This window comes from Eublepharis macularius, chromosome 1 (assembly GCF_028583425.1).
Source record: "Eublepharis macularius isolate TG4126 chromosome 1, MPM_Emac_v1.0, whole genome shotgun sequence".
Lineage (NCBI taxonomy): Eukaryota > Metazoa > Chordata > Lepidosauria > Squamata > Eublepharidae > Eublepharis > Eublepharis macularius.
The window spans coordinates 254,430,007-254,451,460 of NC_072790.1; the positions used below are offsets into that span (position 1 = coordinate 254,430,007).

Here is a 21,454-nt window from a genome sequence, read left to right on the forward strand (position 1 = left end):
CTTGCCCAGAAAGGGCAGATTATAGACTGGGTGATAAAAGGCCACATCTTTTTTCTGCTGGTTTTCAAAGTACTGGACAAATAAACATCTCTTTGAGTGTCTAATGAAAGGCACCCCAAGTCACTGGCCGATGGACACCCAGGAATTGTTATTGTGATCCTTGTGTGATTGTAGCAGCCGGGATAGACAAGGTTCCAGAGCAGAAGGGCTGCCCTTCCCTGGTCAGATCCCAAGCAGATGACTCAACATCTTGGATGGAAATTCTCTGCCTCCGCATGGTGAAAAAGGACCAAAATCAACGAAAAGCCCTCCTTGTCATTCCAGGCAATCTTAACAAACGGGAGCGGTGAAGCATAGGCAGAACCAAGGAAGAATCCCTTCCTTTAGGTGTACACAGATCTCCTTGCAGCCCACGTATCAGACGGTACCTGCTTGGCGCAACAAAGCATAGTTCAGCCTTGGATCCAAAGCAACCGGGCCAGTTGCCTGGTTGTCTCGGTCGGCAGCCATAGAGTCCTGAGCTGGGCCTGACACGAGGGCCTCAGTGTGGCGTGGAGGCCCTCAGATCAGTCACGCTCAGGGCCCTCCCCACCTGATCCAAGCGCAGCTAGGCAGAGGGTAAACTCTCAGGGTCTCTGTCCCATCCCTGGAGCCAACACCAGCACAGTACAGCCCAGCTCGGCCTCCAGCTCCTCTGGGCATCTACCGAGACTCGCTGAAGGGCGCAGCCACCCCCCCTATTTCCGTCCAGGGTTTCCGGAGGACCCTGCCCCAGCTGACTGGTGCTCATTGAGATGAGGGCCAGCAGAAGACTCAGCCGGCCAAGTTTCAGCCCCGCGGATCTTTCTGCTTTCCGAAAAGAAGGAAATGCATTCCGGGGATCTTATTTTTCACTGATCTGGTGCTGCACAAAAAAGAAGGCGAAAGAGAGCCGCCTCACCCCTCTCTGAGTATGAAAAAAGGGGCCAGGCTGAACAGCTGAGCTCATCCACACCTTCTAATCTGCCTCTGATGCCAACACCCCTCCCACCACCATCCCCCCCACCCCCGTGCGCCACCTGGATGCCTGTGGATCCACTGCGCACTCCAAGCAAGGCGACCAGATAGTATTAGTCCTGGACATTCGGATACATGTTCATCAGCCACGTTCCTGACTCTGCCGCCCCAAAACACACACAGAGGGCGCCCCGGAGGACCAATCCCCATGCCAGAAAGGCAAGACCTGCTGCTGCTGCTGCTGCCCTCTGGCACACCATCAGCAGTGGCAGAAGACGAGAGTGGCAGAAGACGAGAGCGACTCCAGGTTGAAGTGCCGGCTTATGGCCAATGGCTGCGGCTACCCAGTGATGTGGGGTGTACGTGTGAGTTGAACAAAGTGTCACAGCAGGGGAGGGGGCAGCCCAGCAAAGGAGGCCAGAGGGGAGAGGGAAAGGGTGTGCAGAGATGGCCCCACTTCCCTCCCTCCATCGTTGGCACTAGGGGAAGTGTAGATGGCTCCTGTCGGTGTCCACTCAGCACAAAAACCAGAGACCAAAGAGAGGAAAGGCCCTACAATTAAAATGTGGCTGTCTGGCCTTCTGGCCCTCATTTCTGGAGTGGTGGTGGCGGCTGAAGATCCATAAGCAACAACAAATAATTAAAAGATTAAAGAACGAAGAGCTGATGGTTTAAAATGAACAGGTTAATATTTCAGAGGCTGGGAAAACCCATTTAAAACCTGAGAAACCAATCAAAAAGAGTCCAGTAGCACCTTTAAGACTAACCAATTTTATTTTATTGTAGCATAAGCTTTCGAGAATCAAGTTCTCTTCATCAGATGCCTGATCCGAACCAGTTCGGATCAGGCATCTGATGAAGAGAACTTGATTCTCGAAAGCTTATGCTACAATAAAATAAAATTGGTTAGTCTTAAAGGTGCTACTGGACTCTTTTTGATTTTGCTACTACAGACTAACACGGCTAACTCCTCTGGATCTATGAGAAACCAATGTTATCTTTACCCAACACCTAAAAACTGTCAGTGTGGGTGCCAGTTGAATAGTCAGGGGGCAGGAGTACCACCAGTGAGGCACCCATGTTGAGAGGCCCCCTTCTACCCACCTCATTGGCAAAGAGATGGGCTTCAGGAGGGTTCATGCACAAGCTTGAAATGAACTGTTTGAAATTAAATCAAAAGAGTTTTCAGCTAAAAATTAGGAAGAATTTCCTGACAGAGTGGTCCCTGAGTGGAACAGGCTTCCTCGGGAGGTGGTGGGCTCTCCTTTTTTGGAGGTTTGTAAGCAGAGGCCAGATGGCCACCTGACAGCAGTGCTGATTCTGTGAACCTGGGTAGAGCGTGAGAGGGAGGGCAGGAAGGGCTGCATCAGTGCTTAGTCCTCATGGCCCCTTCTTACATGCCCAGGGTAATGCTGACTGCCACCTTGGGGTCAGATAGCAATTTCCCACAGGCCAGTTTGTCTAGGGATCCTGGAGGTGCCTTGCCATCTTCTGGGCATGAAGCAAGGGTCACTGAGGCAGACAGGTGGGGTGGGAGTTGTGAATTTCTTGCATTGTGCAAGGGGTTGGACTGGATGACCCTAGAGGGCCAACCCTATGATTCTAAGCAGACATCACCCCCACCCAAACATGGAAGGGGCAGAAAAACAAGACATTTCTGTGCTTCTCTGGAAATGTATCATAAACCTCCTGGAAATGATTTGGGGTGGTTTGCCAAGGTAAACAGCCCTGCCCCCCAGTCTGGATGGGGCGAGAGGCGCCTGTGCGTGGAATGATGACCTGCCCCCCCCCAAGTGATGCTGCCCTCAGCTTCTTCCCTCCCTCTGTGGAGCTTCACCCACTCAAACCTCCCTCCAAGTAGCCCACAGAGGGGGGAGGGGGCACTTCAGTACCAGCCCTGCCGCCTTGCCCTCTTCCCTTCAGGCATCTGAGGAAGTGAGAGTTCCCCTCAGAGGCGCCACCGGACTCCTCCTTCACCAGCCCTCCTCAGTTGCTCACTCGGTTCCTAGGCCACCTCCAGCCAAATTGCCCGCCCTCCCCACAGCTCTCCGGCTGGCCCAAGGGGAGTCCGGGCCTCTCCTCCGGGCACAGGAAGGGCCTGAGGAGGACAAAGATTGAGGCCGCCATCTTGACACTCCAGTGCTGCTCGCTGCTCTCTAGCTGAGGAGCTTCCTTGTCGCCACACAGAATGTCTTTGAGCTGGGGGGGGGAATTGCCCCTCTTTCTACGGGCGATGCCTTTCCTGGGCACTCCGTAACGTCCCTCCACAGACTTCCCTCCTCGGCGTGTTTTAGCTCTGTGTTCAGGCCAGCCCTTCCAGGCGTTGCTGGGATCTGGCCGCCACCAGTTGGGGCCTGGCACCCCTCCCGTTTCCTCTACTGGTTCTCCTTTCCCATATCTGCAGGCAGCCGCTGAGCCTAGATACTCCCGCTGGGTCTTGCCCATTGCCACAGCCTAGTGCTTCCAAGCTCTGTGGGGCAGGGACTTTCACAGCCCCACTCCTTGGTGACACTCAAGTGCTTTTTGGCCGTCGATGGAGATCTTGCCCTTTTGTGGCACTTGGCAACCAGGGGGGGCTGTTCGTTCTGCTGGCCCGTTACAAGCTTCCTTGAGCAGGCTGCAAAGGTGGGAAGGAAAACACTGGGAAGGGGGTGGGGACAGACTACTGGTAGGGCCGCTTCTGAGGGCTGGTTTGAGCCCCCCTGCCTTGTGGAGGTGGCAGCCTAGTCTGCCACGTGAGAGAGAGGGGAGGGGGACAAGGAGCAGCGACTTGGGAAGCGGGCCGTGTGCTGGGGCTGCGGGTGCAGGGATTTCAGGCGAGGCAAAGAGGGAGGCGACTGGTTGTGGCCGCAGAGGGCTGGCTAGGTGAGGGGGGGGCAAGGTGCCCTGGAGTTGGTGGCAGCTGCTAAGGGGAGAGAGGGCTGGAGCGGGACCCAGAGAGATTTTGCTAAGGAGGTGGAGAAGAAGGGCTGTACCTGGCGACAAACTGAATCAGTTCAAAGACTTCGGGAAGATGCAAAACTTGCAAATCTCTCTCTTAATGCAAATGGATGCCCCAAATGCTTCACATTTCCCCGAGCACTCCCCCCTTCAAACAGCACCGCCCTTTTTTCTTCCCTGTGGCTTTAGTAATGCTGAGGGGATTGGCTCAGGCGTGCCAACTTGATGCTTCTCACAGCAGCCTGCAGTGGAGAGCTGAACGGTGCGTTGGTTGGACTGAGCAGGCCCAGGTTCAAATCCTGCTTTGCTCATGGATCTGATTGGGTGAATTTGGACCAACTATTCTGGCGTGAGCAGAGGACCATGTGCTGTCCTCAGCTCCTTGGGGCAAAAACAGCCCCAGTTGGGTTGGAAGCGCAGCGCCAGGAGTTTCACAGCCCAAGAGCACACCTGCCCCCCCCTTTCCTGACTCCCACCGCCTCCATTCCCCAGTTGCTTCTTGTTCCCTCCCCCCCCGCCTGTTCACCACCACCCCCCAGCCTGGGAAACGGGCAAAGAGCCCACCGTAGGCACCCCTTTGTTATTCTTGAAGGGATGCTGAATGCCTGGTGGGCACAAGGGAGGAGCAGGAGAAGGGGGGAGTCTGAGTGAAAGGGGGGCAGATTCCCTCCCCCCCCCACCCCCAGAAAAAGAAAAGCTGCTCCAAGGGGCGATGAATGAGGCAGATTGGGGGGGGAGGCTGTAGGCGCCACATGGTTGTGGCCGCTCACTTGATGTGGCCTGCCTGGAATATTGAGTGCCTCGGCAAAGAAAGAACGTAGAGGGTTGGCCCAAGGGGGGGGGGGGGACGTGGGACTTGGCTGCAGCCGCCCTCCCTGCCCCGTCCCCCCAGTGAGTTGCTGCCTCAGGAAAGCCGGCCATCTGGGGAAGGCCATTTCCTCTTCCTGGGGAAGCCGCAAGGAGACCAAAACAGGACAGGGAGGGGGCAGCCCCAGAGCAGGTGGCCATGTTTCCGCCAGCCCGGACTCCTGCGCTAGATCGCTGGCGGGCTACGGCTTTCCTCTCCGTGCCCTCTGCCAGTCTCGGCGCTGAACGGGCCAGGCTGTTTCCTCTTGTCGGCTGGCAGTTCGGCTTCTAGTCCTTGTTCGGACTGCGTTGACAAGCCACGGAGGGACGGGAGCGTCTCTGTGTCCGGTGGCTGCTTTGTGCGTTGGGCTCTTCTTTTTAAAAAAATATTTTATTTTCAGTTCTAACATTTTTTAACAATATAACAACAAGCAAGCATCCCTTCCCCCGATGAACGATCACTGTAACAGGGTCGTTTTAACAGAACATCACAGACTTGCGTAGCAGGTAGCTGTGCTTGGTCACGGACAGTCACGTAATTCAAGAACGGGTGCCACAGATTTACTAAGCTGGACTGAAACGGGGGATCGTACCGTGCTGTGAGTACAGGAAGACTGACCTGGTTCCAAGATGAAGCTGTACGGGGTTTAGCTGCTGAGAGTAGAAAGAAAACACGGTGGTCCCTGACCCTTGGTGTGGTGTGGTCCTTCCACAAATTCAATAGGATGATTTCAGGTTGCAAAGGAACATTATGCCCTGTGATCCTAAAAATATGCCAGAGAACCTTCACCCAGTAGAGTCAGGTGTGTGTTGGGCTCTTCGTGTGGTGCTGGCGCTGTGCTTGGCACTGTCCCAAGAGGCCCCTTCGGGAGGGCAGAGCTGTGTGCCCTCACCACCACCACCACCCCTGGTCCAAGCAGCTGGCTCTCCCCGTATCAGTGGCCCCGCACCCATCTCCCCCTGCTGTACTAAAGCCAGCAAGAAAAGTTCTGTTTGGGCCTGCCCTAGGCCAGGAAGGCAAAATGTGTTTCTGTGTGTGGGGGGGGGGCAGTGAAGCGCAACATTCATTTGCGTTAATTGCCACTGTGGAGGCAGTGAAGGGCACGAATAGGGGAAGAGTTATATTTGTGTTTTTTCTTTTTGGTTTAAAATGAAAATGTGAGTGCACCCCCCACACCCACACCCCCCCCCCTAAAGGGAAGGCCGGAGAGAAGTCTAAAGGGAGGAAGGCGTCCCCAGAGAGGCCCCTGCAGCCCCCTGGCATCTGCCTCCCAAGCCCTGTCTTGCCTGCTGCCCAATATCCTGCCCTCCTGGCACCCACACAGAGAGACGGCGCCTCAGCCCCCCCCCCCCCGCGCCTCCCCCCCCCCCGTCCTCTTGCCAGGCCTGGCCCCATTTGCACAGAATTGACACAGGCTCCAGTGGGGGGGAGGGGCATAATGGGCAGGATATGGCAGTTGCCATGGAAACGCCCATGACCGTCATGGTGGATGATAGCTGTCTCCTAGGCAACCGTGAAGAAGATGGCACTTTTTGGGGCACGGAGGAATAACACTTGAGAAAAACGCGGCGCAAAGGAAGGGATCCGGCGGGGTGGGGTGGCAGGTGCCATGTGCGTCTCTCCAGGAGAAAGAGCGGCTCCAGCTCCAGGCCTCCCTCCTGCAGAAGGGGGGAGGGCACAAGCAGCCCTCGGGGGGCCTGGGAGTGGGCTGCCCAGCAGGCCCCCTTCCTCCCCTGGCAACCTGCCCAGGAGGCAGGCCCCTCTTCGCTGCCCCGTCTTCCCAGGGACGGAGAGAGAAAGAGAACTTTTTCTCCCCGTCTCCTCATGCCGGAATCTGAGGGCACCCAACAGCTCTGCTGGGCAGGTCCAGAACAGACAAAAGGGAGTGCCTCTTTACCCAGTGAGTAATTAAGCAGTGGAGGAGGAGCAGGGGCAGAGGAGGTAGCCACGAATGCCCTGCCTGGCGCAGGAGGGTTGGGCCAGATGACCCTTGGGCCCCCCCAGCTCCACGATGCAAGTATCCCGCTTCGAGCTGGAATGGCCGGTCCTCAAAGACCCTGGCTTCGGTCTGGGATGTGCGCACAGCTGGCTTTACTTTGTTGTTGTTTCCTGATGCTTGTGAGCTGCACTGGAACTCTGAAAAGGCAAAGCCACAGCTGGGGTTGCATTGTAGAGAGCCAGTTTGGGGTAGTGGTGGAGAGCGACAGGACTCTAATCTGGAGAGCCGGGTTCGATTCCCTCCACTCCTCCACTTGAAGCTGGCTGCGTGACCTTGGGGCAGTCACAGCTTCTAGGAGCTCTCTCAGCCCCACCCACCTTGTTTGTTGTGGGGATAGTAATAAATCAAATGCTATTATATTATTATTGCCAAATCTAGGTTGGGGAACTGGTGGAGCTTGGGGATGGAGCCTGGGGTAGGCAGTGTTTGGGGGTGGGGAGGGACCTCAGCAGGGTATAACACCATAGAGTCTGTCCTCCAAAGCAGCGGTTTTGTCCAGGGGAATTCAGTTGTGACCTGTAAATGAGTTGTAATTCTGGGAGCTCTTTAGATGGAGGTTGGCAACCGTAGATACTGCACTTGCGAAATCAAGTTAAAGAAATTAGTGAGAAGCAAGAAAAGGCAAGTTCCCTATTCCACAGGGATGACAACCTAGTATTTGGTGCGGTGGAAGAGAAATGAGCATGAGGCCGAATGCAGAAGGGTCCCAAGCGCCAATGCCTGCCCTGGCACCTCTTTGGCTGGGCGTTGGCCTCTTCTGCCTTTCGGGCTGGTGGGTTCCCTGCCGGCTTCGTAACGGCCATTCCCGCATGGGTTATCTGCCCTGGGTTCCATGCTGTTGGGAAGGAAGCTTTTTCCTGCTTCCTCACAGCATCATGGTGTATTTGTGCACCTTCTGGGGGTCTCCCTGGCTTTTCTCTGATCTTTCCCAAACCTGTTTTTCTGCAGAGTTTTGGGAAAGGTTGCAGTAAAGTGGGTGAGAAAGTGTGGGTTTTCCTGCCCACATGGCAGCCACCCCCCACCACCTGGGTACTGTTTTGATTTTGGTTTTAAGTCAGCAAATGAACATTATAATGTTAAGTCCTCTGAATTCTCAGCTTTCATTTTTTTAAAAAGTAGCCCTTGCCATTGCAGAGATATAAGAGGAAAGGCATCTCTCCACAACATAAGGGGCTAGAGATGTATTTTGTTGTGAAAGCTGCACATTCTGAGAACCTGTTACACATAAGGTTATAGCCAAATAGCAATATTCAGCTGCCCATTTTTAAAAATGGGGAAAAAACCCAGTGGTGTGTGGGGGGGGAATGGGGCAAGGGATCCTGCCACGTGAAAGGCTTCTTGCCACTATCCTGGCAGCCAAGCTTTCTTATGAACCAGGGCTAGCTGCTTGTCTCATTTGCGTGTGATCCCTGGCCAAGCTCTCCTGCGCGCTGCACCCTCTGCCCCGGGTTGGCCTGTGCCCAGATCTGCAGGGCCAAGCAGCTGGGCCCGAGGAGGGAGCACACATTCTGTGCCCGTTTGCAAGGGGGTTGGGTGTTTGTGTGGGTGTCTTCTTGGGAGTGGGTAGCCAGTGCTGTGCAACTGTGTGTGGTTGTGTTGAAGGTTGTCATGAGACAGTGCTGGGGGTGGGGGGGGGGGGGATGAACAGAGGCTTCGCTCCCTCTGTGGGCCGTTGGTGTCTGCTGTGCTGTTGTGTGATGCCCTGTGCTTTGGGAGGGGGACCCCGCCAGGGCTGCTTCTCCTGGCAAACGCTCCCAGGCTGCCTAATCACTGGAGAGGGAGCAGAGCGGCTGCAGGTGGGGAGGCTGTGTGGCTGCCTTAATCGGACCAGCCGTGCCTAGAAATGCAGCTGTTGAATTAATCACTCAAGGGGAGGAGAATTAAGAGGGCTGGCTGCAGAAGTGGGACGACTTACTGGGGGGGGGGGGCAGAGGGCCCTTTAAAAAGAACAAATCCGTCTCCCCCTTCTCTGAGGGGATCACGTGCTAAGGTCCCAGGGTGCGCTCTCACACACACACACACACAGAGCCTAGTTGAGAAGTGTCAAGTAAAACTGGCAGCATGAAGTGCAGAGTTCTTGCATATGCCCCCCCTTGAAAATAAAAAGACAGCCCCCCCCATCCCATGCTGTCAGTCTAGTCACAGCTCAAATCCTCCTTTGGACTTGGGAGATGGCACCTCGGAAGCCCGCATCTCAGCGGTGAGAAGACAGCATATGCGCCAGGCACGGTTTATGTCTGCGAGAGTGACCTGTTCAGAGATCAGTTAAAGGGAAGTCCATATCCGGCTTTTCTGTAACGTGGGGGATGCAGAGCAGCTGGGAGCCGTCTAAGCTTCTCCTGTGAAACAAGCAGCCCCCTCCCCAACTGCAGAGGGCAGCTCAGCTTTCATTTGAAGCCTGCCTTGAATTGGCCAGCATGGCGCATGGAATCCCAGGTCCTGTAGGGGAGCGAGCATGGGCGGCTTGGGACTGGCCAGCTGGGCTGTGGGTCTGACTCCTTCTCTCCCCCCGTCCCCCCCGCAGTGATGGCCGAGTACAGCAGCCTGCTAGAGGAACTGGCTGAGAACATCACCCTGGAGGATCTGGGCCAGCTGAAGTCTGCCTGCAAGGAGGACATCCCGAGCGAGAAGCACGAGGAACTCGCCACCAGCCAGGACTGGTTCCGCTTCCTGGAGAAGCACAAGAAGCTGGACAAAGGTGAGCGTGTGCTGCCCGGGCCATCCCACCCCCACCCACCCCCCGCCGCCAGAGGCCAGACCGAGAGGCGGTGGCCCGTCCGGGTCCAGCCTGTGCTCCTGCCTCGATGCAGCCGGGAGCTGGCTTGCGTGCTGGGGAAGTCCCCAAGCGGCCTAAGCGGAGCGGGTGCTTGGCGTGAGCCAAGGGGGCTGCAGGTCAGCCCCACTCAGGGATGCTCCTGGGCACGAGGCGGCCTGTGGGGCTGGCAGGGCGGGGTCTCTTGGGGGCAGACGGGGCAGCTGTGGAACAGATCGAAGGCGCGACACTGAAAATAAAAGCAAATCTGGCCCCAAAGGAAGGAGCAGTTCTACTGCCTGCATAAATTAGGCGATTCAAGTCACTTCGCGTCTTATTCCATCAGTTATGGGGAGGAGTAGCAGCCCTTGGGAGGGGAAGGAGGGCCAAGTCAACACAAGTTCTGGCCCTCCCTGGGCAAGGGATACCTCTCAGGTTAATGGCACGGGCATGAATCGGGAGGGTTACTTATGCCTATTTAATCTTCCAATTAAAATTATTCTGTTCCTTGAGCCCCTTGGGGCAGGCAGAGTCTGTTTTCACAGCTTAATGCACTGCTGGGGTGGGGGGGTCCCAGGGGTCCCACAGTGGCTGCAACTTTGCATTGACAGAAGGCAAGGGAGGGGACTCGGTAGCCCTGGGCTCCCTCCCCAGGTGGTTGAGGAGAAACCAAGGGGTGGAGGGATCTAGGTGGAGGGGGGCGACTTGGAGCAGAAGGGAGAGGAAGGACCCCCCCCTCCCAGAGACACCCCTGAGCAGCCAGAGCAATCGCCAAGAGGGGAGGGGGAGGGGAAGAAGCCCCAGACGTGCCCCCCTCCCCCGCTGCACTCTAGTCCTGCCGATGGATCGGTCTCAGCTATTCGCCTCTGTTTACTGCCCCCTCGCTCCAGGGACCTCGGAGCAGGCTTTCCCCCTCCTCCGTTTCTGTTCTCCCAACAACCCAGCCAGGTTGCCTGAGAGCAAAGGGGTGGCCCAAGCTCCCCCAGGGAGCAAAAGGGCTGCTCAGGGATTTCCACCCGCCGCTCGCTCGCTCTCCACGGCCCCTCCCTCGCCCTTTGGCCTGCTGAGATGGAAAGGCAACACAGCCCTTCCTCGGGCCGCCTCCTCCCATGGCCGGCTGGCTCCCCCCGCCCACCTCAGCCAGATGATCTCACTTGTTTGGAAGAGAGTTGTTTTCTGAGGGCAAAGCAACCTGCGGCTGGCTGAGTCTCCATTGCGCCGCGGCCTCGCATGGGCACGCACGCACGCACCCCCTCTGCACAGGCCCAGCCGCCCACGCAGCTCCAGCACCAGCTCCAGCGTGAGCAGACTCCCCCACACAGAGCGTCACATGCCTCCGGAGATGTTCACAGTTGTCAGGCACACCTTGCAGTATGCAGGCATCACCCTCCCGCCCCCCCCCCCATACATGCACGCTCACAGGAAGGCTCTGCCAGTGCTGTGAAGGGGCTGGTTCTCAAATTACCAAGAGCGAACCGCTCCTTCTCCACTCCCAAGCTGTCCTTGGTGGAGTCGCTCAGCACCAGGGGTGGGGGCGCTGCCCCTCAGAAAGCCCCATCTACTGCAGGGTATTGGAGGGAGCGAGGCAGGGCTGCACGTTTCCACCAGTGGCGATGGGCCAGCTGTGGGAGATGGCGCCCTGCTGCCCAGACTCTGGGGGTGGGTTAAAGACCCCCCCTCTGCCTTCTGCAGAGTCCCTTGGTTGGGGGATCGGGCCCATTCCTGGCCACCCACCGCCTCGTCCGGCTTCGTTCCCCGTTCCAGCTCTTGCATCCTCGGCAGCCCGTGGGCCTTCTGGACCGGCTTTGCTGTGATGTGCAGAATGAAGCCACAGCAATCTGGTGCATGGAGGGGGGAGAGGGCGGATCCTTAACACACAGGCAGCCGTTACTTTTCAAAGCTGCACTGTAAAGCTCTGAGGCCCAGAAACATGAAAACGAATCCCAAGGTCTGTTTCAGTGGCAGAGCATTTGCTTGGCATGCCACAGGTTTAATCGCAGCATCTCCGGTTCAAGGACTAGGTAGTAAATTACATGGAAGGAGAGCCAGCAGGCCCTGACTGCTGGGGCACTGGGTGCCGCAAACACGCAGCTCCTGCTCAGCACTGTTTGCAAAAATGGACAGGAAACCACTTTTTAAAAGCCCAGGACCAAAAGCTTCAAGAATCTGACCTGGCTGTCTTGGAGAATTCTCCCAGCCCCGGATTCTGGCTGAGGGTGTCTTTTGCAACCGTCTGCCCCGGGGAGTCAGCAGGGCCTTCCAAGAGGAAGGGACTGTTTGGGCATCTCCGAATCTGGGCTTTGAAAGTGAGCCAGGCAGGCCTGCTTCTGGGGCCTCGGTGGGTCTGTGCAGCGTCCGCTCTGTGGCTGCTTCCCTCGCCCTCGGGGCACTACCTCTCCTCCCATCTCCCACAGACAACCTTTCCTACATCGAGCACATCTTTGAGATCTCGCGCCGCCCAGACTTGCTCACCATGGTGGTCGAGTATCGCACACAAGTGCTGAAGATCTCAGAGGAGGACGAAGTGGACACCAAACTGACCCGCATCCCCAGCGCCAAGAAGTACAAAGGTCAGTGGCCGCCCCCCCCCCCAGCACGGTCCTACTTGCTGGGCTCGGGCACCCGTGGCTGATGCCTCAGCCTGCCTCTTGCCACCCTCCCTGCAAGGCAGGGCTAGTAAACATAGCCAGTGGGCAGGGCGGGCTTGGAAGAAAGGCCCTAACCTGGGGAGACTCTTGGATTCCTGGAAGGCCCAGTGGGGGCTTACAGCACTGGATATGCTACACTCCAGCAAGCCCCAAAAGGGGAGCCATTGGGCGGAGGGGGGGGGGAAGAGATGCACCCATCTACGCCCTCAATTTCTTCCCTCCTCTCTTCACAGACATAATCCGGCAACCCTCTGAAGAAGAGATCATCAAATTGGCTCCACCACCCAAAAAAGCTTAAATGAGGGGAGGGAGGAGGGGGGGGGACACGCCTCCTGGGCCCAGCCTCCCCCCCCCATCCCGCTGGCTGTGCCTCTCCTCCTCCTCCAGTGCATTCTTCCCATTGTCTGTGTTGGCCCTTGGATGGGGTGGGGTACCCTTGACCACTAACAAACACCTGAAGCCCCCATGGCCTCCCCCTCCCCCCCTGACTAGTCTAGAGAATTCTGTGCATCTGTGGGGCACTTTGGCAAGGTAGGAACGGACCTTGCCTGCAGCTGCTTTGCCCCCTCGCCCCCCCCCCCACCAAGGAGCAGACCCCCCCAAATTAAGCATCGTTGGATCAAGAGTTTGTGGGGCAGAGAAAGTTGTTTGGGTGGAGATGAGAGCAGACTCAGATGTGAAGGGGCACGGTGCAGGCCCAGAGTAGACATGGGGAATACACCCCTGCCCCCTTTCCTCTTCGAGGCCAGAAGGGGGCTGGCCTGCGTGGCTGGCTGAGGGCAGGCCAAGGGGGTCCCTTTGCGCCACGCAGGGGGCTGCCTCCAGCCAGGTTGCAAGCGAGAGAGAGAGAGAGAGAGAGAGGGAGAGAGCAGCTCTCTGGGCTGGGGGGCACCGCGGGGAGGGTCCTGTGCAGCCCATATTTTTGTGTTACTGCTGAGCTCATTGGGGGGGGGGTGGACAGGAGGGGGCAGCAGGAAGGGCCCCCCACCGGTCCCTCTGCCTGCCTCTCATGGATTGAGAGTTGAGCTGAAAGGCCTGTGCGGGGGGGTGGGGGGCGCTCTGGCTGGAGGGCGCTGATTTCTCGGGTGAGATGTTGCCAGCCCTTCTGACTCGAGAGGGGGCGAACCCTGCAGCTGTGCCTGTCCACAGAGGCCCACTGCCCACCACACTTGGTGCCCCCATTTCAGCAGGCCTGACCAGAGCAGAGCAACGTGGGAGCGGGCAGTTTCCCAAGGCCCTGATTCTTGAGCAGATGGGGGGGGGGCACTTGATGCAGCACAGCTGGGGGGTCCTGCATGAGGGCTGAGGGGAGGCAGGTGTCTGCGGGGGACGAGCAAGAGGGATGCTTGGTCAGGGCTCTTCTCCTTCCCCCTTCAGGTGTGTGTGTGGGGGGGGGCAATGGATCGTGCTCTCCCCTCCCCCAGCCCATCAACCTTGTGCCTTTCCTTGGTGTTGGTCACAGCCTTGCCTCTCCTTCAGGGCGCTCCATGGTGGTGCTTCTGCCGGTGGGGCGTCCAGTTTGCCCCCAACCCTTTACCTGCCGCCTGTGCTTGGAGGGGGAAAGGCAGCAGTCTTGAAGGCCCTTTCCCTGGACAGGGGGGCACTCCCAGTCAGGGACTCACCCCCAGCAGCACCCAGGAGGGTGCCCCCCCCCTTGGTATGCACTAACACGCGACCCGGACCGACTCCCTCCCGTGTGGCTCCGCTTAAGGCCCGGGCCTGTGAAGGACCTTCTGGTCCGGGTCTTTCTTGAATGGATGCTGAAGCCGGCGCTGTGCATCTCCCTTGGCGAGCCGGGTCTGGCCCCGTCCCTCCCCCCGCCTGGCTCGGTGGCCAGCTAAGCAGACGGCCTCCTCGGCTCCAGCCCCAGGGGGCTTCATTCCCCAGGGGTCTCCCCGCCCCACGGGACCAGCAAGCTTTGCTGCTTGAGCGTGCAGCAGGGAGCACCCCTGGCTGAGCCCCTGCCCCGGCCGGCCGGCCATGACTGTTCATAGGTCCCAGGAGCTGGTAGAACCGGCACCGGAGGGGAAAGGGGCTTCTCCCGAGGGCCAGGCCCCTTCCACACGCATCCAAGGAACCCTGCCCAGGGCCCGGGTCTGCCTGGTGCAGGAAGCTGTGGCGCCCAAGCTGTGGGTCCTCCTGCCTGTACCCACTGCTGGCCTGGTTCAGTGGCATGCCTGGCCGTGGCCCTTCCGTGCAGAACCGCACAGCATCACCCACCCTCCTTGGATCCAGAAGGCCAGCGCGCTCCCCGCCCCCTGGGGGCTGGCCGGACAGAGGGAGGCACTCTCAGATCTGTGGCTGAAGGGGCCAAGAAAAGCCTTGCTCGCCTCGAGCGGGCAAGACACCACCCCTGCAGCAGCAGGGGGACCCTGGTTTGGCCAAGCGTCGCATCGCATCCGGGCGCTCCGCGCAGAGCTGGCTGAAAGAGGCCCTTTTGCCCCTAGGCTGACCTCCGCAGCCTCTCCCCACACGGAGCCTTCCTCGGCTATGGCCGTGCTGCTGCCCCTCGCACTGTCAGAGCCATCTGGGGCCAGGGCACCCTAGAGCCATCCGAAGCAGGGCCAGCTGCAGACCAGACGGGGCAAGCCCCATCTGCCGAAAGGGAGGGAAGGGAAGCCGCACCACTGCCAGCCCGCGGCCCAGAAAGGGGCTCAGCCGCTCCTGCCAGCTCGCGAGACTCTCCCCCAGCCCCTCCCCCCCTTCCCCATGCTCAGACCGTGCTAACTGTGTGTACATATATATATTTTAAATATATGTATATTAAATATAATATTGAGCGTTTTCCTGACTGTTGGTTTAGTGTTAACTTATTTTCTTTTTTGTCGAGTGGACCAAAACAAGAAAAAAAACAGAAGCAAAGAGGACACGGAGGGGGGCCATTTCTTTCTAATGCAGCACAGTCTTGCTTAAAGAAATATTTTGCTGGAAAATTCTCCTTTGGGGCCCACCTTGGACCCGCCTGCCTCCCAGCCCGTTGGTGCCACACGGGAGGAGGCCTGAGCACTGGACCCCCGCCCCATGTGAAAGTTGCCCACCTGCCCTGAACAACCAGGAAGGACCCGATGCATGGCACGGGGCGGGAAAGCCTGCCCCCGTCAGTGCCAGTTCTGCACACACAACTACTGTTGCCAAGGTTTGTGCTAAGGAACACAATGGCCAAGAGCGCCCGTGCAAACAAGGGGGAATGTGACCCCCTCAACTTTGCCGCCTCCTCCCAAAGCTCAGCCCCCACCCACCCCATCTCAAAATGACACCCCCACTGGGGACACCAACAAGCCCCCGTCTCAATGGCCACCAGGCACAGAAGGAATTCCTCCCCAATTCTCCCGATTTCTGCTGTGGGTGGGTGTGTTGTGTGTGTGTGCGGGGGGGGGGGGGGAGGTGGCACCAGTGCTGCTTATTTGGAGGTGCCAATCATGAACACACCACCGCATGCCTCTCGAGGGACACCCGGCCCAAGAGCATGGCAGAGGTGTCCGTCAGACTGTGCTGACAGCAGGCAGCCTTCTGGCCCCCATGTCTTCCCCCACCCCTGCATAAACGGGGGGCCTCTGGCCCTGTACCATTTTCAGCAGCAAATTTCATACCTGATTTTGAAAATATTTCTTTAATAAAAACTGGTTGTACCTAGAGGAATTTTTTAAGTTGTAAAACATTCCAACTGACTCGTGCTTTGCTTATTCTTTCCCACCCCCGTTTCTCTTCAAAGTGTAAAGAAAGTTGTTGTGCTAATGGAAATAAAAATCAAAGGTATTGTCTCTATCTGCTGTGACTGGGGCTTTTCTTTAACGGCTTTTTGCCGGAAGCAGCTTCTCCTGCCCTGCGCGTTTCCTGACCCAATGCTAAGCAGGAGTATGGGAGAGTCACACGCCAGTGGCAGAAGGGTCCCGGCCTCTGAGGGGCACAGGTAGCCTGGCACCTCCCTCCCTCCCTCCTATGCCACAGCCCCTCCCAGGTTTGCAGCTTCCAGGAACAGTAAAGCATTCCTGGTTTGCTTGCTCAGAGGACAGGCAGAAGGCAGAGTCAGACCCTGGGACCCTGTGGCCCCGACCACCTCAAGCATCGCCACACACCCGAGGCCACCGCTCGACGTCTCCCTGAGCTCCCACTTCCCTGCTACTCCAGATGCCAGGCTGCAGAGCAGAGCCCTCCAAGGGCAGCCCTGGCCTTCCCGTTCAAAGACCACCCAAGACACAGCAGCATTAATCAGAGGCAGGTCGGTGGCGCAGGACCACCTCAAGGGGATCAGCCTTTGGGCCAGATGGTCCACTGGTTGGGTGGGAATCACTACAGTGCAGACAAGCCCCAGCACTGCCTGTTCTTATCCGGTGCCTGGATGTGTGTGTGGGGCGGGTGCATCTAAGTAAGAGGGTCAGGTGCTAAGGCTGAGACACTGAAAGGCATGGAATAATGGGGACTGAAGAGACTCCAGAAGGAGCTTTTAGCCTTTATCAGTCCTCTACTCCTGCTAGAGGCCTGACCTGGAAAGGTAGGCGTCCTGGCTTTACAGCTTGGCTCTCCATTACAGCTGCAAGACCAGGATGCCTACATTTCCCATCAAGACTTGAGGGAAGCTGACAAGTGTCCAACCTGTGTCAGGCGTCACCTGCAGCTTGGCTCTCGGAGTCTAAGCAGAGTCGGCCTTGGTTAGTAATTGGATGGGAGACCTCCAATGAAGACCAGGGCTGCAGAGGCAGACCACGGCCAGCCACCTCTGTTAGTCTCTTGCCCCCAAAAGCCCACTGGGGGCCACCCTAAACCAACTGTGACTTTAGGGCACCCTCCATTACCCCCAGGTCTTCTCTCGTAGGGTGTTCTCAGCTTCCCTTGGGGCAAAGGTGGTCGCCCCCCCCCCGGACTCGACTGATCTACCTGCACTGTTCCCCCCCCCCTGCAGCCTCAAGGCTGAACTACCACAACGCACCGAGTATAGGGCAACCCTCAAAAGCAGCTTGAAAGAACAACTGGCACAAAATACAGCTGTGGGAACACACGACTCCCCCCCCCTTTGGAAATGGCTCCGGGGGATTTGCTGGCAGATCCAATTCAAGCGCCTCCTGCTCTAAACCCGCCTGGGCTGGGCTGGGCTGGGCTGTGCTGTGCTGTGCTGCCTGCCACGGATCCTCTCCACATACTCCGCTCCTCCAAGACCTCCCCTGCCTCCCACCGCTCAGGCAGGGGCCTTCTTGGCAGGGGCACCAGCTGGCTAGAGGGAAGGGGGGGGGGGAGGACTCTGACACCGGCCCACTCCCAGGCGTGTCTCCTGGAGAACAACTGCTGGGGAAGGTCTGCAGGGCAGCAGCCGACCGTCTGGACGGGTCAGGCCTCCGTGTTCTTTGCCTGTGCGAAGCGACCAGCAGCAGCAGCAGCAGCTTAGATCAAACGGTGCCCCTGCCCTTGCATTGCAATGAGGAAGACTAGGATGGTTGGCAAAGTACCACTGGGGGGAAATGCCAAGAAGAGATGCGTAAAAGTCACCATGGACCGGGGGGGGGGGGGCGCTGAGCCCCTCCTAGGCCAAAAGTCAGGCCTGCCTCTTATGGCCAGGAGGCGGCAAAGCAGACCAGATGTAGCTTGAAGGGGGCCACAAACAGACCCTGCAAGAGCCCCTGCATGCTCCCCCCCCACCCCTACATACTTCTGGGTCTCTGTCTCAACTTTTTATTGCATTTATATAATATATATATATATATATATATTTAAACTTTTACAATAATTTTAACTTGATAACATCCAAGTTTAATTTGGTTCTTGTCTTAATACATATAAAATTAGGCCTCTAAACAGCAATAAGGGATTTTTTTTTCCAAAACAAATGGATAATTCTGAAGAGGAAGAGAAAAACAACCTTCCGTCAAAGGATGGGAGCTCGCGCCCTCGCCGCCCCTGCCCAGGAGGAGGGGCCCTTGGCTCCACTGCCTCCCCGTGGAACTTCCGGCTTCTCAGAGGTGGCGGCGCAGGAGACAGACCAAGTGCAAATCACCAATATGTACAAACTACAGGCAAGCAAACTCTGCTCGAGGAAGCAGCCAGGGCCAGGCTGTTCCCAAGAACCCCCAACAAGCTCAGCAAAAGGCAGTCTAGGCAGCACAGGCGGGCTCCGGACTGCAACGGAGGCGGTGTTCTGCGCCCGAGAGCTGCGGCTGGAAGGGGGGGAGGACAACAAAAAACAGGAGGGGCACAAAGCCCCAAAATGTAAGGGGGGGGGGGAGTAAAGTGTGCTCATCCTTGAAGCAGCAAAACCAGGGTAGGGGGTGCATGCGCTGGCGCTCACTGGAAAAAAGAAAAAACGCGCCTCCACGTCCTGCAGCACTCACGCCAACAGCTCAGGGGAAGATAAAAGGAACTCGCAACCCACTCCACGCAGCGCCATGGGGAAGAGGCAGCCGAGCCCCTGCCGCACCTGGGAGAGGAGGCTTAACAAGACTGAAGCCACGGTGGGGGAGAGCAGAGGGCCGTGATCCCCTCCCCTCAGCTGGAGGCTAAAGCAGAAATCTAAGTGCCCTTCGGGGCTAAGCTGCCTGCCCTGGGCAAGTGTGAGGGCCAAGGAGGGGCAGAGCTTCCTTGGGGCTTCAATAAAAAGCAAAAAAGGTGGTGAATTAAAAGGCAGGGGGGGGGCTTTGCTTCAAGTCTCCGCCCAATCACCCCCACCCCTGGACGCCTCAAGAAGGCATACACTGCACTCGGTCCGGCCCTTCCTCGTCGTCGTCTGACGTGTCGGAGGAGCTGGGGGATTCGTCCGAGTCACTGTCCGCAGCACCCATGCCGGGATCTCTTCGGCGCTGCAGGGAACAGACAGCCATCAGCCCAGGCAACATGCGTGGAAGGGCCAGGGGGGGGGGGGGGGCCGATTGTAATTTATTTATTTAATTATATTTATAACCCACTCCCCCCGCAGTGGGCTCAAAGTGGAGCACAACATATACCATAATAATAGAATACAGCATGGCAGCATAAGATAAAACAGGGAGCACACAACCCGCTTCCTCTCTTTAGTCCATGGAGATGCTAGCTGGGGGGGGGGGGGAGATGGCCTGTCCCAGCCAGCGCAGTGCTGGCTCTCTCCACAGAACGTGGCCCCCCAAATGCAGCCCCCTATTCAGAAGCCAAGGGTGGGGCCCCACTACGCTATTCCACTAACAGGAATGCCTCTCTCTGGGATGCGGAGCTGTGGGGAGGTGGGGGGGGAACCAGGGTCTCATCCAACAGCCGCTCTCCACGGCCCTCCAGGCAAAACTGCAACCCGCCCCTCCCTTCAGGCTGACTCTGGGCCCGCCAGACCCTGGGCCACGGCAGGCGAATCTGTGACTGGCTGACAGGCTGCGCCCAAAGAGTGCTTGTCAATGGTCCCCCATCCTCCTGGAGAGGAGTGGCAAGTGGAGTGCCCCCGGCATCGGTCCCGGGCCCTGTGCTGTTCCTCATCTTTATAAGTGACGTGGATGAAGGAATAGAGAAGCAGCTCATTGAATTTGCAGACGATGCTAAATTGGGGGCTGCAAATGCAGCAGAAGACAGAGGCAAGATTCAAGGTGGTCATGACAGGCTGGAGAACTGGGCAAAAACTAACAGAATGAATTTCAACAGAGATAAAAGTAAAGTTCTACATTTAGATAGGAAAAATCAAAGGCACACTTATAGGATGGGGGAGACCTATCTCATAGCATCACAGAGTTGGAAGGGGCCATACAGACCATCTAGTCCAACCCCCCGTTCAGCCTGGAGAGGAGGCGACCGAGAGGGGGTATGAGAGCCCCCTTCAAGTATTTGAAGGGCTGTCACGTAGAGGATGGAGCCGAGTTGTTTTCTGTTGCCCCAGAGGGGTCTACCAGAAGCAATGGGTTACATTTAAACCCAAAGAGTTTTCGGCTAAACATCACGAAGAACAGTGAGAGCGGTCCCTCAGTGGTGGAACAGGCTTCTTCGGGAGGTGGTGGGCTCTCCTTCCTTGGAGGTTTTTAAGCCGAGGCCACGTGGCCATCAGATTAAGAGAGGGAGGGCAGGGAGGAATGAGCTGATGAGAGGCTCTCGTGGCCCCTCCTTAGATGCCCAGGGTAAGGCCAGTCGCCATTTGGGGCCTGAAAGGAAGTTCCCTCCCGGCCAGATTGGCCAGCGACCCTAGACGGTTCTTTTGCCTTCCTTTGGGCGTAGAGCAGGGGGTCGCTGGAGAAGGCGACGGGGAGAAGTGGCTGTGGAGTTTCCTGCATTGTTCAGGTGGCTGGACCAGATGGCCCGTGGGACCCTTCCAGCCCTCTGTTTCTATTCCTGGCCCTGCCCACCTACCCGATGGTGCCGCCTCTGTCGGAAGTGGTGCATCAGAAACCACATTAAGTGGCTCTCGTACATGTCGGTGTGGTGAAGGCTGTCCTCATCACGTTCGCGCTTGTTCTTCTTGATCACCTGTGGGAGGGGGAAGGGGTGGAAAACAGGGTTCCACTTATCTGTAACCACTGCTGGGAGTTCTTCCGCGCAGGTACACACTGGACTGCACATGCACAGGCCTGCCGGCCAGAGACATTTCTATGGCTTCCTGACTCCTCCACTGGGGGCTGCTTCTCCCAGTGATGTCCCAGCCAGTTTTCCTGCCTAAACGATCACGTGACTACCTCCCGGGAGGGGCGCCCTCTTCCCCTCCTGAGTCACTGCGATCTCATACAGGACCTTGCCAGAGAGTCCACAGTGGGACAGGAGCAGGGGGGGGGGGAAGCGGGCCTGCGCAGAAGAACTCGATGAGCCATGGTTACAGGGAAGTGCAACCCGGTTTTCATCTTTGTTCTTCTGTGCAGTCCCACACTGGGAGATTACCAAGCTACACACTCATGGCGAGGTGGGGTGAATCTCTCCAAGGCAGAATTCACTAATATTAAAACTTAATCCTAATACATAATAAACTTTGCATTTAAAAAGTTTGCAAATGTGTAGGCAAATAGGAGGCAGGCCAAAAAAGCTGTAACAACTTGCAATGACTTAAAATTGTATAGTGCCCACTCTCCTCCTTTTTAAAAAGAAAAAATTATTTATTTTAAAAACAGACTCTAATACAGTTCTAGCTACGGCCACGTCATATGTGGCATTAACACCTACAGTATAATGTTAGACAAAGGGGTCTGGACTATGACCAGGCAGCTATCTTGCAGATTTTTTTTTAAAACGAGGAGTGCAGAACTGCCACACATGGTGTGAAACTCATGTCTAAAGCGTAATGCCCAACGAAGGCACTTGATGAGGACCGAGGAGCTGCCTTACAAATGCGAAATCGAGGTACATTTTGC

General features: G+C 57.2%; 2 protein-coding genes across 4 annotated transcripts in view; one reads left to right on the plus strand and one right to left on the minus strand.

Annotated features, from left to right (window-relative positions):
• PEA15 (proliferation and apoptosis adaptor protein 15) overlaps nucleotides 1-12,569 on the plus strand; it is a 38,855-nt gene extending 26,286 nt beyond the window's left edge. For all 3 annotated transcript variants that reach the window (XM_054999159.1, XM_054999150.1, XM_054999168.1), the window contains exons 2-4: nucleotides 9,307-9,480; nucleotides 11,949-12,104; nucleotides 12,416-12,569. In XM_054999159.1, the coding sequence (XP_054855134.1) occupies nucleotides 9,309-9,480; nucleotides 11,949-12,104; nucleotides 12,416-12,480 (393 nt within the window). In that variant the 5' untranslated portion in view covers nucleotides 9,307-9,308 and the 3' untranslated portion in view covers nucleotides 12,481-12,569. The remainder of the gene's footprint in view (nucleotides 1-9,306; nucleotides 9,481-11,948; nucleotides 12,105-12,415) is intronic.
• Nucleotides 12,570-17,901: 5,332 nt separating this feature from the next.
• The window catches only part of DCAF8 (DDB1 and CUL4 associated factor 8), a 35,634-nt gene continuing 32,081 nt past the window's right edge, over nucleotides 17,902-21,454 (minus strand). The window contains exons 13-14 of the mRNA XM_054999189.1: nucleotides 20,466-20,582; nucleotides 17,902-18,967 (exon numbers count right to left, since the gene is read on the minus strand). Coding sequence (XP_054855164.1) covers nucleotides 18,848-18,967; nucleotides 20,466-20,582 — 237 coding nt within the window. The 3' untranslated portion in view covers nucleotides 17,902-18,847. The remainder of the gene's footprint in view (nucleotides 18,968-20,465; nucleotides 20,583-21,454) is intronic.